The 15,453-nt window shown below is 46.1% G+C and overlaps 1 protein-coding gene across 2 annotated transcripts; it reads left to right on the forward strand.

Annotated features, from left to right (window-relative positions):
* The first annotated feature begins 779 nt into the window (after window positions 1-779).
* LOC111142278 (dual specificity phosphatase 6) lies at window positions 780-4,571 on the forward strand. Of its 2 annotated transcripts, XM_022495330.1 has the most exons (3): window positions 781-1,678; window positions 2,286-2,723; window positions 3,787-4,571. In XM_022495330.1, exons 1-3 carry the CDS (start codon window positions 1,279-1,281, stop codon window positions 4,092-4,094), a joined length of 1,146 nt encoding a protein of 381 aa, XP_022351038.1. In that variant the 5' UTR covers window positions 781-1,278; the 3' UTR covers window positions 4,095-4,571. The 2 variants fall into 2 exon arrangements, with proteins under 2 accessions (XP_022351039.1, XP_022351038.1); XM_022495331.1 differs by lacking the exon at window positions 2,286-2,723 and having other exon boundaries at window positions 780-1,678.
* Window positions 4,572-15,453: the final 10,882 nt, after the last annotated feature.

Below are 15,453 nucleotides of genomic sequence, written 5' to 3' on the forward strand. Positions count from 1 at the left end.
GCATCGGACTGTCCAACCAGTTTGTTTCTGCAGGCTCCACTGTTTAAAAACAAAATAATTTAAATGCTATTTAAAAAACCCCTTTCTTCCAATTATCTGGACAACCAGGCATTTGTTTGTTTGCTTGCTGTAAAATGTTTCAACAAAATCCTAGTCTGTTTCGAAAGATGTTGGATTAGCATTTAACACCTCATCGGTCACTAAAGCGCAGGCAGTTCACCAGCCCCAACACAGCCTCAGCTAAAAGAACATCAGAGCAAACAGAGCTGGGCTTTTTAAACTGGCAAACAAATGCCACACACCGCCTAAGGAGGGCGGAGAAGGGGGGGTTAAGCCGAACTCCAGTCCAAATGAGTTTAAAGGGAATAAAAAGGGGGAAAAAGCACAAGTTCTCTTAAAGCTAGCTTGCGAGCGCAGGCGTCACGAACAAGGGCTTTTGTGCCTGCTAATTGCACCATTTGTGCGCAAAAGTTCCGACGCGAAGTGTGAACTCTCAACAGAAGGAAACATGAGACAACTGAAGTGCCCTGGTTTATGTGCCCTGCTCCTCCTCCGCCGCCGCCGCCTCCTCTTCTTTCTCCTTCCTCCCGCCGAGCCCGCTGTTGCAGCTTGTTTGCACTGGGGCTTATCCGGAGCGGAAATTCCTTTCCGTTTTTGTGAATGACAAACTCATTAACAATTCATCAACACAACCTGTTCCAGCCGGCCCGTCCCCACGGCAACAGCCCCTTCCGCAGCGCGCTCATTGGCTGGCCGAGAGAATGTATCCATTGAGACGCTCGCTGTTTGTATCCATTGAGGAGCTGCCTCGCGCAGGGGGTGTGCGAGGGCTGAGTCCAAGGGACAGTGAGCAAATCGAGGTTTGAATAATTCGAGGAGAAAGACGCCGGGCGGATTTGAGGTGCAGCCTTAAAGGGAGGGATTAGGAGCCGCTGGACTTTTTTTTTTTTTTTTTTTTTTCTTTCTTTCCTTCCCTCCTCTGGTAGTAGCAGGGAGTCCGAATTAATTGGATTTCATTCACTGGGGAGGAACAAAACTGTCTGGGCAGCTTCATTCAGAGGTTCATTGACACCAAGAGCGAGCGACCGCAGCCGGGAGCAGAGGGAACCGCCGGCTTCACTTCTGTCTCGCTTTCCCCAACCGCTAACCCGGTCTGGGAAGGGCAAGGTGGAATTAAACCCCCGCTCGGAGAGCGGCAGCTTCGTGCGGCGCGCTCGCCCTATGCCTGCCCCGAGGGGCGTCTGGTAGGCACCCGCCCTCTCCGGTAGCGCGACCCCCATGATAGATACGCTCAGACCCGTGCCTTTCGCGTCGGAAATGGCGATCAGCAAGACCGTGGCGTGGCTCAACGAGCAGTTGGAGCTGGGCAACGAGCGGCTGCTGCTGATGGACTGCCGGCCGCAGGAGCTGTATGAGTCGTCGCACATCGAGTCGGCCATCAACGTGGCCATCCCGGGCATCATGCTGCGGCGCCTGCAAAAGGGCAACCTGCCCGTGCGCGCGCTCTTCACGCGTGGCGAGGACCGCGACCGCTTCACCCGGCGCTGCGGCACTGACACGGTAGTACTCTACGACGAGAATAGCAGCGACTGGAACGAGAACACTGGCGGCGAGTCGGTGCTTGGATTGCTGCTCAAGAAGCTCAAGGACGAGGGCTGCCGGGCGTTCTACCTGGAAGGTACGCACCGGGCGGGGGGGGGCCCCGCGCGCGGGGCCGGGCGGGGGTCGCGGCGCTGTGGGTGCGGGCGAGGCACGCGGACTGCAAGCGCCCCTGGTGCTTCCGAGTCGCGCTGCGGGGCCGGGGGCCCTCCGCCCGCTCCGGGCTGCGAACCTCGGGCGTCCCGCACCCGCGAGCAGGCTCGCGCAGAATCCACCAGCTTCCGGCCGCAGGCACGGGTGGTTTCTTTTTAACGAGGTCTCCTCCTGCCTCCCCGTGATATCCTCTGCCTATCCTTGCTTCCTATCGTTCGATTTTGAATTACGATTTGCAGGACAGCAGAGGTCATTGGGGGTGCAGATTGCATCCCCTAGCCACTCAAATTATTTTGATAAGTTGCCATTTTGTGCATTTCCGGATTTAAAAGATTAAGGGTTTCCAGGGAAGGCGGGCCTGTTCGTTCACTCCCAAGGGTACCCATTTAAGTGTCTTTCTCTTATAATTGGTTCTGGGTGTAGGGGGTTTCGTAGGGTGCTGTGGTGTTTCCTGCGCCAGGCTGCGGCTCTCACAAGCTGTGAAAACTACTACGGGATCTCAGGTTACACGATTGCTTTTCTCGTCCTGGCAGGTGGCTTCAGTAAGTTCCAAGCCGAGTTCGCCCTGCACTGCGAGACCAATCTAGATGGGTTGTGTAGCAGCAGCTCGCCACCGTTGCCAGTGCTGGGGCTCGGGGGCCTGCGGATCAGCTCGGACTCCTCCTCGGATATTGAGTCTGACCTTGACCGAGACCCCAATAGCGCAACGGACTCGGATGGCAGCCCGCTGTCCAACAGCCAGCCTTCCTTCCCCGTGGAGATCTTGCCCTTCCTCTATTTGGGCTGTGCCAAGGACTCCACTAACCTGGACGTGTTGGAGGAGTTCGGCATCAAGTACATCTTGAACGTCACCCCCAATTTGCCGAATCTCTTCGAGAACGCAGGAGAGTTTAAATACAAGCAGATCCCGATCTCGGATCACTGGAGTCAAAACCTGTCCCAGTTTTTCCCCGAGGCTATTTCTTTCATAGGTGAGACTAACATACAGTCCTTCCTCAGACTTTTAAACGCAAAATTCTTAGCCATTCCTAGAATGTAAGCTGTTAATCACTCTCGTTGCTTGCTAGCCTGCCGGAGTGCAGGTCTCTACTGTTACAAGGGGGTTCTTAATTCTGGTTTACCTTCTCACCAAGGAAGGAAAAAGTGCCTTTTGACATGGCTGCAGACCACAGGTGTATTTGAAACGGGGTTTCCTGTGTCTTTGAATTCAGTCATTTGAAAGCAGGCCCTACATGATCAGACAACAGAATTTTCTCAGTGTTTGGACTTGGGGGCAGCTAGCTGGAAGTACTCACTACTGACAGGAATTTTAGCGTTGCTTTATAATTTTTAAAAGATCTGGGAGTTTTTATAGGACATGGGGTTAGTTGTTGGAAAGCGCTCTGAATGCTAGATGTTGTAATCCAGTTGAATGTTACTGTGATACGGGTTAGCAGTGAGACAGTGCGGGTAACCTGAACCCAGCAGGAAGGACTGTGGGCTGGAAGCCTGGAGAAGCGAATCTCCAGGCATTGTAATGCATTTCCTATTACAAAGGAACTCATTTTCAGGCCATGTCGACATCCTGTTCCTCCTAATGGGCTGTCCCCTGTGACTTCCCTCTCTCTCTTAAAATGCCTGAATACCTCTATTGTTAGCTGCACAACAGTTGGAGAATAATTTAATAGACCCTTGCAGTCTGCTTGTCTGTATAAAAGGCATTCAGGACCATATTGCAGGGTTTCTGGGATTCACATGCTGAGGCAAAGAATGCACACATTAAAGATTTTTTTGTTGTTGTTGGCAGAAACTTAATACAAAAGCTCCCTTTTCAGAAAATATCTGAAATATGTAATTGTGCCCAGTGTGCATGTTTTATCGCAACGATACATTTGCGCTGCCTGCGGGGCTCCACTGCCACACACGATTCTTTTTTCTTTCCATCGTCCTCGTCTTTTTTTTTTTTTTTTTTTAAATTCAGTTTTTAGACTGATCATTCACAAAGAGTGGGTTTTGGTTCTACTGAAATTTTGCTTTTCCTTTTTGTGTTTACAGATGAAGCCCGGGGCAAAAACTGTGGTGTCTTGGTGCATTGCCTGGCTGGCATTAGCCGCTCGGTCACCGTCACTGTGGCTTATCTCATGCAGAAGCTCAATCTGTCAATGAACGATGCTTATGACATTGTCAAGATGAAGAAATCCAACATCTCCCCCAACTTCAACTTCATGGGCCAGCTGCTGGACTTCGAGAGGACGCTTGGACTCAGCAGCCCCTGTGACAACCGGGTCCCTGCGCAGCAGCTCTATTTCACGACACCCTCGAACCAGAATGTCTACCAGGTGGACTCCCTGCAGTCCACGTGAAAGGCCCCAGGCCCCTTGGTGGGATGGGTCTGTTCCTTTAGCCGCTTCTCCTGGCAGCGTCAGCTGGGCTGCTTTCTTTGTATGTGGCCCCAGCGGTCCAGTTGTCTGTATTAGACAAGGTTCCCACATGTGGAATTGGTCATTACAATGGGAGAGATTTGCTCCACTCTTGTTGGAAGAACAGAACATGCCGTGTAGATCCAGGCCATAGGTTTGCTCCATACCTTCGTGTACAGCCTACCCATGCAGGGACTGGAATTTGAGGGTTTCCAGGTAGATAGGGTAGGACCAAATGGTAGGGGTAGGAGCATGTGTTCTTTAGGGCCTTGTGTGACTGTTTCCTTTTGCATCTGGAACTGACTCTATATTGTCTTCAGTGAAGACTGATTCAATTTTGCATATAGAGGAGCCAAAGAGAGGTTTCAGCTCTGTATTTGTAGTATCAGTTTGCAAAAAATAAAAAATACAAAACAAAAATAAATAATAATAAAGTGAATCTGATACTCCATTTGATTATTGTAAATATTTGATCTTCAATCACTTCACAGTGTTTGTTTGAACTGTGTGTGTTTTTTCTTTGATGGGTTTAAAAGAAATCATCCAAAGGGAGAAAGAGCAGTATACCACTTAAAACAAAAAAATAGAAGTGTTTGCTCTTTCCTAATCCAAAGGATATATTTGCAGCATGCTCGCCTTCACCAACTCTGATATTTACATGGACGCTGTTATCACTGAGACCTTGGTATGGTGCAGCCTTTAATCTCTTTCATAATCTTCCTTGTGATTTTTTTTTTTCCCTCTTAATGTAGTTTGACTATGCCTTACCTTTGTAAATATTTTGGCTTGTGTTGTCTCAAAGGGGTATCTTGGAAAGACACCAAAATCATGGGCTCACTTTTTTTTTTAAACTTCAGCTGTGCTAAACAGTATATTACCTCTGTACAAAATTCTTCAGGGAGTATCACCTCAAATGCAATACTTTGGGTTGGTTTCTTTCCTTTTTAAAAAGAAATTTGTATAAAACTGGAAGTGTGTGTGTGAGCATGGGTCCCCGTCTGATGGGTGAAGTAAGTGCACATGATTGTGAAAAGGGAGAGTTCGGTTGCTCCATATGTTCGTGGTGTAAAGTTTTGAGCTGAAATTTATTATAAGAATGTAAAACCTTAAATTATTAATAAATAACTATTTTGGCTATTGAATGTGTATTTTTTTTTTTTTTTTTTACATCTCCTTCATCGTACCTACACGTGAAATGATACTTCTATGGAATCTTTGAGTGGGGGAGTGCCAGTGCCTTGTAAAGTCCTGTAGAAACAGTGGGGCAGAGTTCCCATGTTTTTAGCAACTCCAGGAATGTTCAGGTGGCTTTGGCTTCAAATAAAGATGACATCATAGAATGAACTGCCTGCATCATGTGTCCCAACAATCCTTTATGAGTTCAGTTACGGCTTCTTTAAGGAAAATAGAAATGCTCTTGAAGAAAAATGCCAAAGAGCACAGCTTGCTCAGGTATAAGGTTTGGCTGTTCATGACTGGTCATAAATGGGGGTACCTGAATAAGAAGACAGTGTTAACCTCTCTCCTTCCCTGCCAGGGTCTTCTACACAGTAATACACATGCCAAGGAGGACAGGGATAATTACCTTCCCAGTTTTTTTCCGTGGCAATGCTACCTTCAAATTATCCTGGTGTCAGAATACCAAATGAATCAGGAATGATGATACCACCCCCCCCCCCGCCACTTGCCTTTCTTATATACGTGGCAAGGCAGAGCCAAATTTCTCACAGCCTGGATGTGGGTTTTAAAATCTCACATTAGCACTTGAGATCACACTTTGCCAGTCCCGTTCTAATGTGCTTTGTGCTTCACTGGTTTAGCATGTGGGTAAGAAACCACTATCGAACCTTATGTCAAGGTTGTTTGGAACAGTTCCTTTCAAGATAAAGGCTTCATACCCTGTCATTTTTCTTGGGATATCCCCTCTCCTTGTCCCAAGTTTAAAAATACACACACCAAAATAAAAGGCAGGTGTATGAAATCAAAAGAACTAGAACATACCTACATTCCAGGCTCTTTTCAAATAACCTGAATCCCTTTACCTGCCCGGAGGAGAAAGAGGAGCTTTTCACCCACAGGGCTCAAGTTCAGATGCCAAAGGGATGGTTTAGGGATCTACGTTCTAGGAGGCAAATGGCTCTGATTTTAGAGCAATCCTATCAAACCGTCCAGAGTGACTTCGAGCAACTAAGCGTGCATAAAAAGCAAACAGAAACAGTGCAGAAAAAGACCAACTCAGTTTTTCTCGTTTGGGTGCCCCAAGTCAGTCAGAGCTCAGAAAGGAGAAGTGGGTTGCCATTCAACTTGGCTGCTGTTAATCCAGTTCTGAACGGTTTCCGCTCCTGGCATTCCCTAAACTGCCTGTTCAAAGTGGGGATTTGCAAGCAGCGCTTGCAATTTCCTGTCCAGCTGCAGCTCAAGTAGCTGCGTGCTTTCCTCCCCCACCCTCCCCTTCCTTTTCTCTGATTTCTTTTCTCTTTCCTTTTTTCTTTCTTTTTTTCTTTACTCCGGGCGGTGGGTAATTTTAGTGCGTTTCCTCTTTGCGGATTATCATCTCCTTTCCTCCTGGAACCTGCATACATCGGGTTCCTACTGCTGGGCTCCAGCCGACAGCTGGCCTTCCCAGCACTTCCTCTCGTTTCACTGTGGGTTTGTTGTTTGTCAGTCCACTTCTGAAATTAATAATGTTTTCTGGCCAAGTGCCACAAGCCATTACCACGAAGGGGAAGTAACACATATGAATAGCAGGAAGCCATGCAGGGTCACAGTGTGAGCTGAACCTGTGAGGGGAGCATAATTGAGCCTGGCCCATTCAGCAAGTGTCTGACAGCGATTTGGGGAGAAGGAGCTCCCCGCATTGAAGCGGCTCAAGCTGTGGAAAAAAAAAAAACTTTCCAATAAATTGGTGGCAAATGGTCTTTGTCATCAGTGTGAATGAAGGAGCGGGAGCAAGAAGAGTTTAGGGCCCCCATAAAGTTGCAGTGTTTGGGAATTCTCCCCAACCCCCCCACCCCCCGCACTCCCCCTTTCTGGCATATTGTTTCATAAGGCTGGTAACAGAGGGGTGCCTGCTTCCCTCTATGGCCACAAAAGGACTCATATTAAATGGGTGGTTTTTACGGTTCACTCGGGCCAGAAGATTCAAAGAGCTATTCTCTTGCTTTCTTTTTCTTCTCTGGAAGGTGGAAGGTTGTAACTGACAGCGTGGGCCCCCACCTCGCCCTGCGCCTGCCTTTCTCCTGGCCTTACCTCCAGCCCTCCGGCTCCTTTGTGCCTGCAGGGGGCTGGGGAAGGCAATCATTTTGCATCTTGGAGTTGGGCTCGCTTCCTGAATGGAGCCCGGCTGGTTACCAGGGCAACCTTCCCCAGCAGCTGCGGCTCCCCAGCCAGCCCCCCTCCTCACCTGCTGTCCCCGTTAGTGGCTTCCTTAGGTCTCTTCCTCAGGAGAAAGCCTTACTGCTCCTGGCCTTCTGCAGGGGTTGGGGCATGCCTTTCCAGAGAGGAGCTCATCTTCGGGGTTCCTTGGGGGCTCTAGGACACTTAGGGAATGCATGGGTTTACGGGATCAACTAGTCTTAAGGTTAAAAATCAGACAGAGAAAGGGTTATCTGGGGATAGAAAGATCAGCACAGCCTCTAAAGGAGTGAACTTTGGAGACTGGCCCCCAAGCCAACAATTAGGAGGCTTGAACTCTGACTCGTGCTTTCTTGCCCATGCACCGGATAGCCGTGGGCCAGTCTCCCGGCCTCACTGGTTTCTTCTTTCTTGTCTGTAAAATGAGAGCCTTCCCCTGTCATTCCAAGATTCTCTTATAATTCCAGCCTTCTGGTCATGGATTGGCGACACTGGTTTGATGACAAAATGAGGTAGAGAGCAGGAGGAACAGGTGACATCTATGGAAAGTATCGGATACTGAACTCTGTGCACAATATCAGCTCATTTCATGCTCAGAAGAGCCCTGTGGCGTGGTTCCTATTACCATCCTTAGGTTGCAGGGAGGAAACTGAGACAGAGAGAGACCAACAGCACCTGAAGTCATCTAATGGGAAGTGGTAGAACTGAGCTTGGACGCTTCTTCTCTTCTTGTTATAAATAGCAGTCTTTGCTCGTCTTTACAAGGTCTCTCGATGTCGACTAGGAAGTGGTGACCCTGTTTTATAACTGAGGAAGTGAAGGAAGCAGAGATTAAGTGACCTGCTAAATCAAACCCAAATTCGACATTAAAATCACGAGAGAGCCACAGAGCCCACACGGCTATGTCACCAGAGAGATGTGGCGTCCACCTGGAAGCTTCCATCTTCTCTCTCTGTGGAGGACTTGCTCTGTCTTGGGGCCCATGAGCACATAAATTACAAAACAGATTTTCCTAAGGCTCTCTAGCATGGCTACCCTGCTGTCCAACTGGCCCGGACCCCTGGCCCACCTACCCTTTCAGGATTACACAGTGAGCTGACACCAAAGAAATTCACTTCCTCACTCTGCTGGTTGGAAGGGGGGTGGCACACGCACGCTCTCTCTCTCTCTCACACACACACACACACAGGTGATGGAGAGGTTGAGTGAGAAAGAGAGAGAGAGGGAGGCAGGAGGAGACAGAGAGAGGGAGGGGGAGAGGGGGAGAGAGAGAAGGAGAGAGGGGAGAGAAAGAGGGAGAGTGGGCAGGAGGCAGAAGAGATGGGGAAGGAGGTAGCGAGAGAGGGAGAGAACATTCAGCAAGGTCTGCAGACGAGGAGAGGCAAATTAGAAATCAGTGGAGAAGTGAAACATAGCATGGGCACATTATTCGGTAGCTGGCTGTTAAGTATTCTCGAAAATTCATCTTAAAAAATCATTCTTTGGATTAAACTGCTTCAAAAGAATTACTTTGGGTATACATTTGTTGGCAGGTGCTCACACAGTAATAATCATTTCCCAGAAGATCCTGCAGACTTTCAAATACCCTTACTTCTCCTGTGTTCTTACCACAACTGGCCCTGAATCAATCTCGTTCTGGAGTTGGGATCCTCAAACTTCTTTAAAGTCCAGAACTGATTTCCTAAGAGTATTTAGGGGCACAGAACAAAGTTCAAACAATTCACAAATATTTATCCAGGCCTTGATCTGTGTTGTACTGATTCGATGAAACAAGGTTAAAATAAACGGCAATGAAGACTTACCAACCAAGCCCTTGAAGGCTGAAGGTAATCTCATTTTCTTTCTTTTTGGGGGCAGGGTGGGGGTGGTGGGGAGGGACAGAGGGAGAGGAAGAGAGAGATTGGCAAACAGATTCCATGCCCAGCGCGGAGCCGACACAGGGCTAGATCTCACAACCTTGGGATCGTGACCTGAGCCAAAACCAAGAGCTGGATGCTTAACTGACTGAGCGCCCCCCCACCCGCAGGTACCCCGGCAATGCCACACTTCTAAGCGTGATTGCTTAATCTCTCTGCTCGTGCCCCAGATCAAAGCAGAACCCCCAAGGAACTATGGGACAGGTTCTTGTATGTCCTTACGTGCTGCAGTAGTCAAAATAACATTTGAGACATGGTATTTTATATAGGAGAGGATTAATAGGCCACATGTATGCAATTTGGCCCACCCACCTCCCTGTTTTGTCATAGAAAATGCTTTTCGAGAACGTATATATTGCCAAAGCTTCTTAGTGAGGAGAAGTTCTGGACCACCTTATCTTCAAAAATGAACCCTCGGACACACAAAGGAAGAAAGAGAAAATATCATTCATGACTTGATAACATCCTAAAAAGCATCAAGCAAGTCTGAGAAAAGTTGCTTCTCCTAAGCTAGAGTTCCCTCTTTCCTGCTTTTGGAGACAACCTAAATATTTATTAGATTAAGCATTTTTCATTAGGTCCCGTGTAATTCCTACAGCAAATATGAACAGGAGAAGGAAGAAAGAGGAGAGGGAACAGAAGGGGATTTGGGGGGAGCCCATAGCTCCCAGGACAATTAGAGCTAACCAACTGAGCCACCTAGGTGCCCCTTAGCAGAAATGCCCCTTGACCTTATGTTCCAGTCATTATTGCTATATTAAAAGCCACCCCAAAACTTAGTGGCCTCAAACCATGACAATCATTTATTTTGTTCCTAAGTCTGCCTTTGAGCAGACCTCTGCAGAGAAGGCCGATCTCTGTTCAGTGTCTTATTATCTAGAGCAGCTCTACGGTGGGCCAGAGGCTCCATTTCCAAGATGGCTCTTTCCCATGGCTGGCAAGTGGGTGCTGGCTGTCCACTAGCGCTCAGCCAGGGGTTAGGGCCGGAGACTCTGGTTCCTCTCCACGTGGCCTAAATTTTCTCACAGTATGGTGTCTGAGTTCCGTAGGTGAAACTCCAAGTGTGAGTGAGAGTCAGGGGAAATGGCATTGACTTTTAGAATGTAGGCTCAATGGTTACTTGGGCTGTATGCCAAGATCTACCGCCATTCAAAGAGAGGAGACGCAGGAGGGGCAGGATTCTGGAGGAGCGCATGGGATGGGAAATACTGTTGCAGCCATTTGGGGGAAACACAGTCTGTCACATCTTACATGGAAACTCTTTGAATGTAAGACCATAAGAAGCAATAGTGAGGCCCCAAATTAGTCTCAGGACCCCATTTTAAAAACATTATAGTTGTTGATAACTGCTGAAATGATTTTTCCAATCCAGCCCTTTTTCATCTGCCTCTGACATTTGCAACAGAGCAATACCAAAATAATCACTAAGATGGATTCATAAGGGGCGCCTGGGTGGCTCAGTGGGTTGGGCCTCTGCCTTCAGCTCAGGTCATGATCTCAGGGTCTTGGGATCAAGCCCCGTGTCGGGCTCTCTGCTCAGCGGGGAGCCTTCTCCCCCCGCCACACTGCCTGCCTCTCTGCTTACTTGTGATCTCTCTCTCTGTCCAAAATAAATAAATAAATAAATAAATAATAAAAAATCTTTTTAAAAAAGGACTGATCCATAAAATAAAATATAATATAGTTTTCAAAAAGAATATTCGTGTTTTCATTTCGGAAGAGAAAATGTTATGTTTGAGATAAATCCACCAAAGTTATCGAGTGCTGTGAAGTTCATTGTTTTCAAGCCAAACAGTACTCTAGAGTATTTCATAATATTCCATTACAGTAGACCATTCCTACTTTCATAGGCATTTGGGTTTTTTCCATTTTTAACTACTATGAGCAATACTGCTAAGAAGACTTCGGTGCATGTACCCTGATGTACATGTGCACATGTTTCCCTGGGGTATAAAGGAAGTAAAATAGGCATAGACCGTGTAGATCCCCACCTTCAGAGAATGACGAGTTGTTTTCAGGGTGGCTGTGCCAATTCGCGTTACTAGCAACAGTATTTGAATTTCCATATTGTTCCATATTTTTGTCAACACTTGATACTCTCAGGCTTTTTAGCTTTTGCTTATTTGGTGGATGTGAAATGATTATTTACTATGATTTAGATTTTCACCCTCTGATTCCTCAAGAGCGTGAGTCCATGTCTTATGTGGATTGGCCAAAGGATATTTTATTTTGTTTAGTGTCTATTCAAATCTTTTGCCAAGTTTTCAATTGAGTTATTTATGGGTTTGTTTGTTTGTTTGCTTGTTTTTTGTATTGATATAAGGAGTGCTTTGATAGTCTAAAGACGGGTCTTTTATTGATTACCTGCACTGAAAATATCAGTGCAATGCTTTTCAAACTTTGTTCCTCTGTTCCTCCTCAGGGAAGGGTATAGCTGCATTCTGAGGCAGGTCATACCCTCTATAATTCTAAAGGGTGCCAATCAGGAAGACAATGACAAAAACACATGGCCAACATGCAAAATCTTACATGGATGTCTTAGAGGTCCGTGGCTTTTATATCAAGGGGCTTGTGGCTAAAAATGTGTGAAAACTACTGATTGAAACTATTAATACCCATGAAAACAGCGTCAGAGAGACTGAGTTGAAAGGAGCTATGTTTGATGATTTAGACTAAGTGTGGAGCTGGTGTAGAAATGTTTTGGGGTGGACTAAATCTTGAAAAGTTTGGAAGACAAGGTGGTTTTTCACAGAGGAGCAAAAAGGATGCCAGAGTTGTAGGTGATGAATTGTGTCTAGTTTTGGAAGAGGAAAAGACAAATTCCTTAGAAGGCCTGGCAAAAGTATTTCTCAAGGTATAGAACAGAGAGGAAAAAAATCAGAATGCTCAGGGCTACGGGGGATGACATTTAAAGAGGATTTGCAGAGTGTAGAAATACTTGGGGTTTTGGTCAGCCTCGCCTCTCAGTTACATCCGGAACTGGAAACACTCCAGTTCTTCCTTCCTGTGAGTCTTTCTTTTGTGTGTCTCCTTGACTACTCACACAGAAAACTTCTCTTCAGACACTTCTGGTCACTAAATGTGTGGAGGTTTTTCCCACATAAAGCAATTCTCTCTGATGCCAGCTGGGCGTCCTACAATTTAATTCAACTCTAACACCATGTACCTGGAGGTGGTGTCCGAGCCCACAGGTTAAGTACTCAGTCCCCCAAGATTGCTGCCACCCTATTTCAGATGTCCTCAGTAAATAGTGGGTCCCCAGGTTACACACAACTTCTGTTCAACTTGGCTACAAATCAGAGGTGCCCATAACCCTCTCCTCAGGTTTCATTAATTTGGTAGATAAGCTCACAGAACTCAGGGAAACACGTTTACCAGTTATGAAAGGATCTGTTAAAGGATACAGACAAATGAAGAACTGCACAGCCAAATGAAGATGCAGATAGGGCAAGATCTGGAAGGGTCCCAAGTGCAGAAGCTTCTGTAACCATGGAGCTGCGATGTGTCATACTCCCAGCAGGGATGTGTTCACCTGCCTGGAAGCTCTCTGAACCTGAAACTATTGGGATTTTTTATAGAAGTTTCATCACACAGGCATGACGGATCATTAACTCCTATTTTTTTTTTTTTTTTTTTTTTTAGTCCTTCTCTCTTGTCAGGGGAATGGGAGATAGAACTAAAAATTCTAGGCTTCTAATCATGACTTGTTCCTTCAAGGGAGCAGCCCTCACCCAGCAGCCATCCAGGATCCCACCCAGAGTCAGCTCATTAGAATGAAAGACACTTCTATTACCCAGAAAATTACAAGGGTTTCAGGATTCCTGTGTCAGGAACTGGGACAGAAACCAATACATCTTATTAATCGCAGTATCACACATCTGGTCACAGAATCCTATAGTTTCAGGGAGAATTAGGTTCAGAAGCCTAAAATAGGGAACAAAGACTAAAAAATCATCAAAACTAATGAGGGTTTGTTGTCTTCTGTAAAAGTCAGGAGGTGGGAAAACCTGGCCTGGCCTGGTAGGACAACTACATGGGAACATCTGAAACTCAAGCTTATTCTAGCTTTGATTCCCACAGTCACAAGATGGTGGCTCCATGCTTGCCATTGTATTCACATTCCAGTTAGGGGGAAGGAGGAAGGAGGAGAGAAAGAGCGCACTTCTCTGCAGAGTCAGTTCCCTTAAAGAAGCTTCCTGGAAATCCTATCCCAGACTTGTATCCTAGGTACTCAGTGGCCAGAATCAGCCTCATGGCCGCAGTTACAAGGGCTGAGGAATATAAATATTTAGGTGGGCATCTACTTCCCCCTAATATAATTGAGGTTCTGTTACTTGGGAAGAAAGGGAGACTGAATGTCTGTTACCCACTTTCTTAACTGGTAGAACCCTACTCCCACCATCCTGGACCATGTACAGGATCTCCAGGGCAAGAAGAGGATCTCATTTTACCTTCTCAGTGATTGGTTCAGGGATGCGACGTGATTCAAATCCAGCCAATCAGATTACACTCTGGATTTTTTTCTCGGAAAAATTATTTTCTCTTAGAGTTGCCAAGTCCCAGATCTACTAAATTAGACCTGGGAATCTGGTTTTTGTTTTGTTTTGGCTTTTGTTTTCAAAGATTCACCTGTGATTCTTTTGACTCATCAAGTTGGGAATTACCAGCTATGCTGTATGGATTAAACCAGTAGTTTGTTTTATCCAGCATGTCCTCTCTTGGGGTCTACAAAGACCAGCTTGAAAGGGAGTTTGATGGATGTCTCATAACATGGACATCAAAAGTTTGAGGATACAGTTTAGCCACACTGCATCAGAAGTTATCACGTGCTTACTACCATAGGCTCTCTTAGAGTTTCGAGTTTTTTCCTAGTTTATTACCTGTTCTATAAAGTAGCATTTGAAACATAAATTGCCCTAAAAAGAGACTTTATTTTAATTTCACCAGGGCTTCTAAGTCTGCTTTGCTGGGATTTGGCGTCCCGGTCTGTGTCCGCTCCCTTATAGACACTGGCCCACCAACTCTCACATTTTGTCTTTTCAGGCTGAAGTATTTTTAAAGTCTGTCTAGTTTCTTTACAAACCTTAATACTTTTGAGTGACCTTCTTTGGATACTTTCCAATTTCGTGACATTATGACATTTTTTGAGGTCGAATGAGTGGAACTCTACCCAGTGCTTCGGGAGCAGATGAAGTCTGGTGTCTCCGTTGGTCCCGGTGTGTGCGTGTGTGCGAGCACTCGTAACACTGTGCTTTCTATTTTGTTTTTAACATCCTTCCTGATGATGCTTGCTTTTGTAACTGCCACAATACTTTGGACCGACTTCTTCAGGGAATGGTTTGCAATGATGCCATCATCCCCTTCCTGGATCACGTCTGCACTCAGAAGCCTTCGTCTCCCGAGAACAAGGTGGGTTCTCCTTTCCTGTTGGCATTGCGTGAACCGCCTCTGCTGAGCATAAATGCTCTTTGCCCACTCACACAACTCCATGAGATCTTCTTGATGTTTGTTCTTGCCAGGGTGGCTTTGCCATTGCCAGAAAATCTTGGTGTCTTTTACAAATTTGAGACTTCACATTATTTATGTTTAAATCACTTTTAAAAGTGGTAAGCAAGACGGGTCCACACACAGATTCGTGGAATACACATTTAAAAATACACCCTCAGACAGAAGAGCAATTATCCCTTTTGTGTGCCCCTATAATATCCATTGGCAATCCACACAACAGTAGAACCTGATTAAAAAATAATGAGCATCCCATAAAAATATAGCTCTATGCTAATTAAAAAAATCCTCGCCCTTCCCTCCCCATCCATCTCAATTGCAATAAAATTGTTATTCCCAAACCCTTCCTATAAGGAAATTTGGGAATTCCCACTAATCTCTACCCCAAGTTTCACATCTTAGCCTCTCTAGCTCCTCTACAAAAGTAATTAAGAGTTTAAAATGAGTTAAAAAATTTATTTATTTGTTTGTTTCTTTATTTATTATTTATTTTTAAGTCAGCTCATGACCTGAGCTGAAACCAAGAG

The sequence above is a fragment of the Enhydra lutris genome, unplaced genomic scaffold, assembly GCF_002288905.1.
Source record: "Enhydra lutris kenyoni isolate GAN:26980312 unplaced genomic scaffold, ASM228890v2 scaffoldscaffold7, whole genome shotgun sequence".
Classification (NCBI taxonomy): Eukaryota; Metazoa; Chordata; class Mammalia; order Carnivora; family Mustelidae; genus Enhydra; species Enhydra lutris.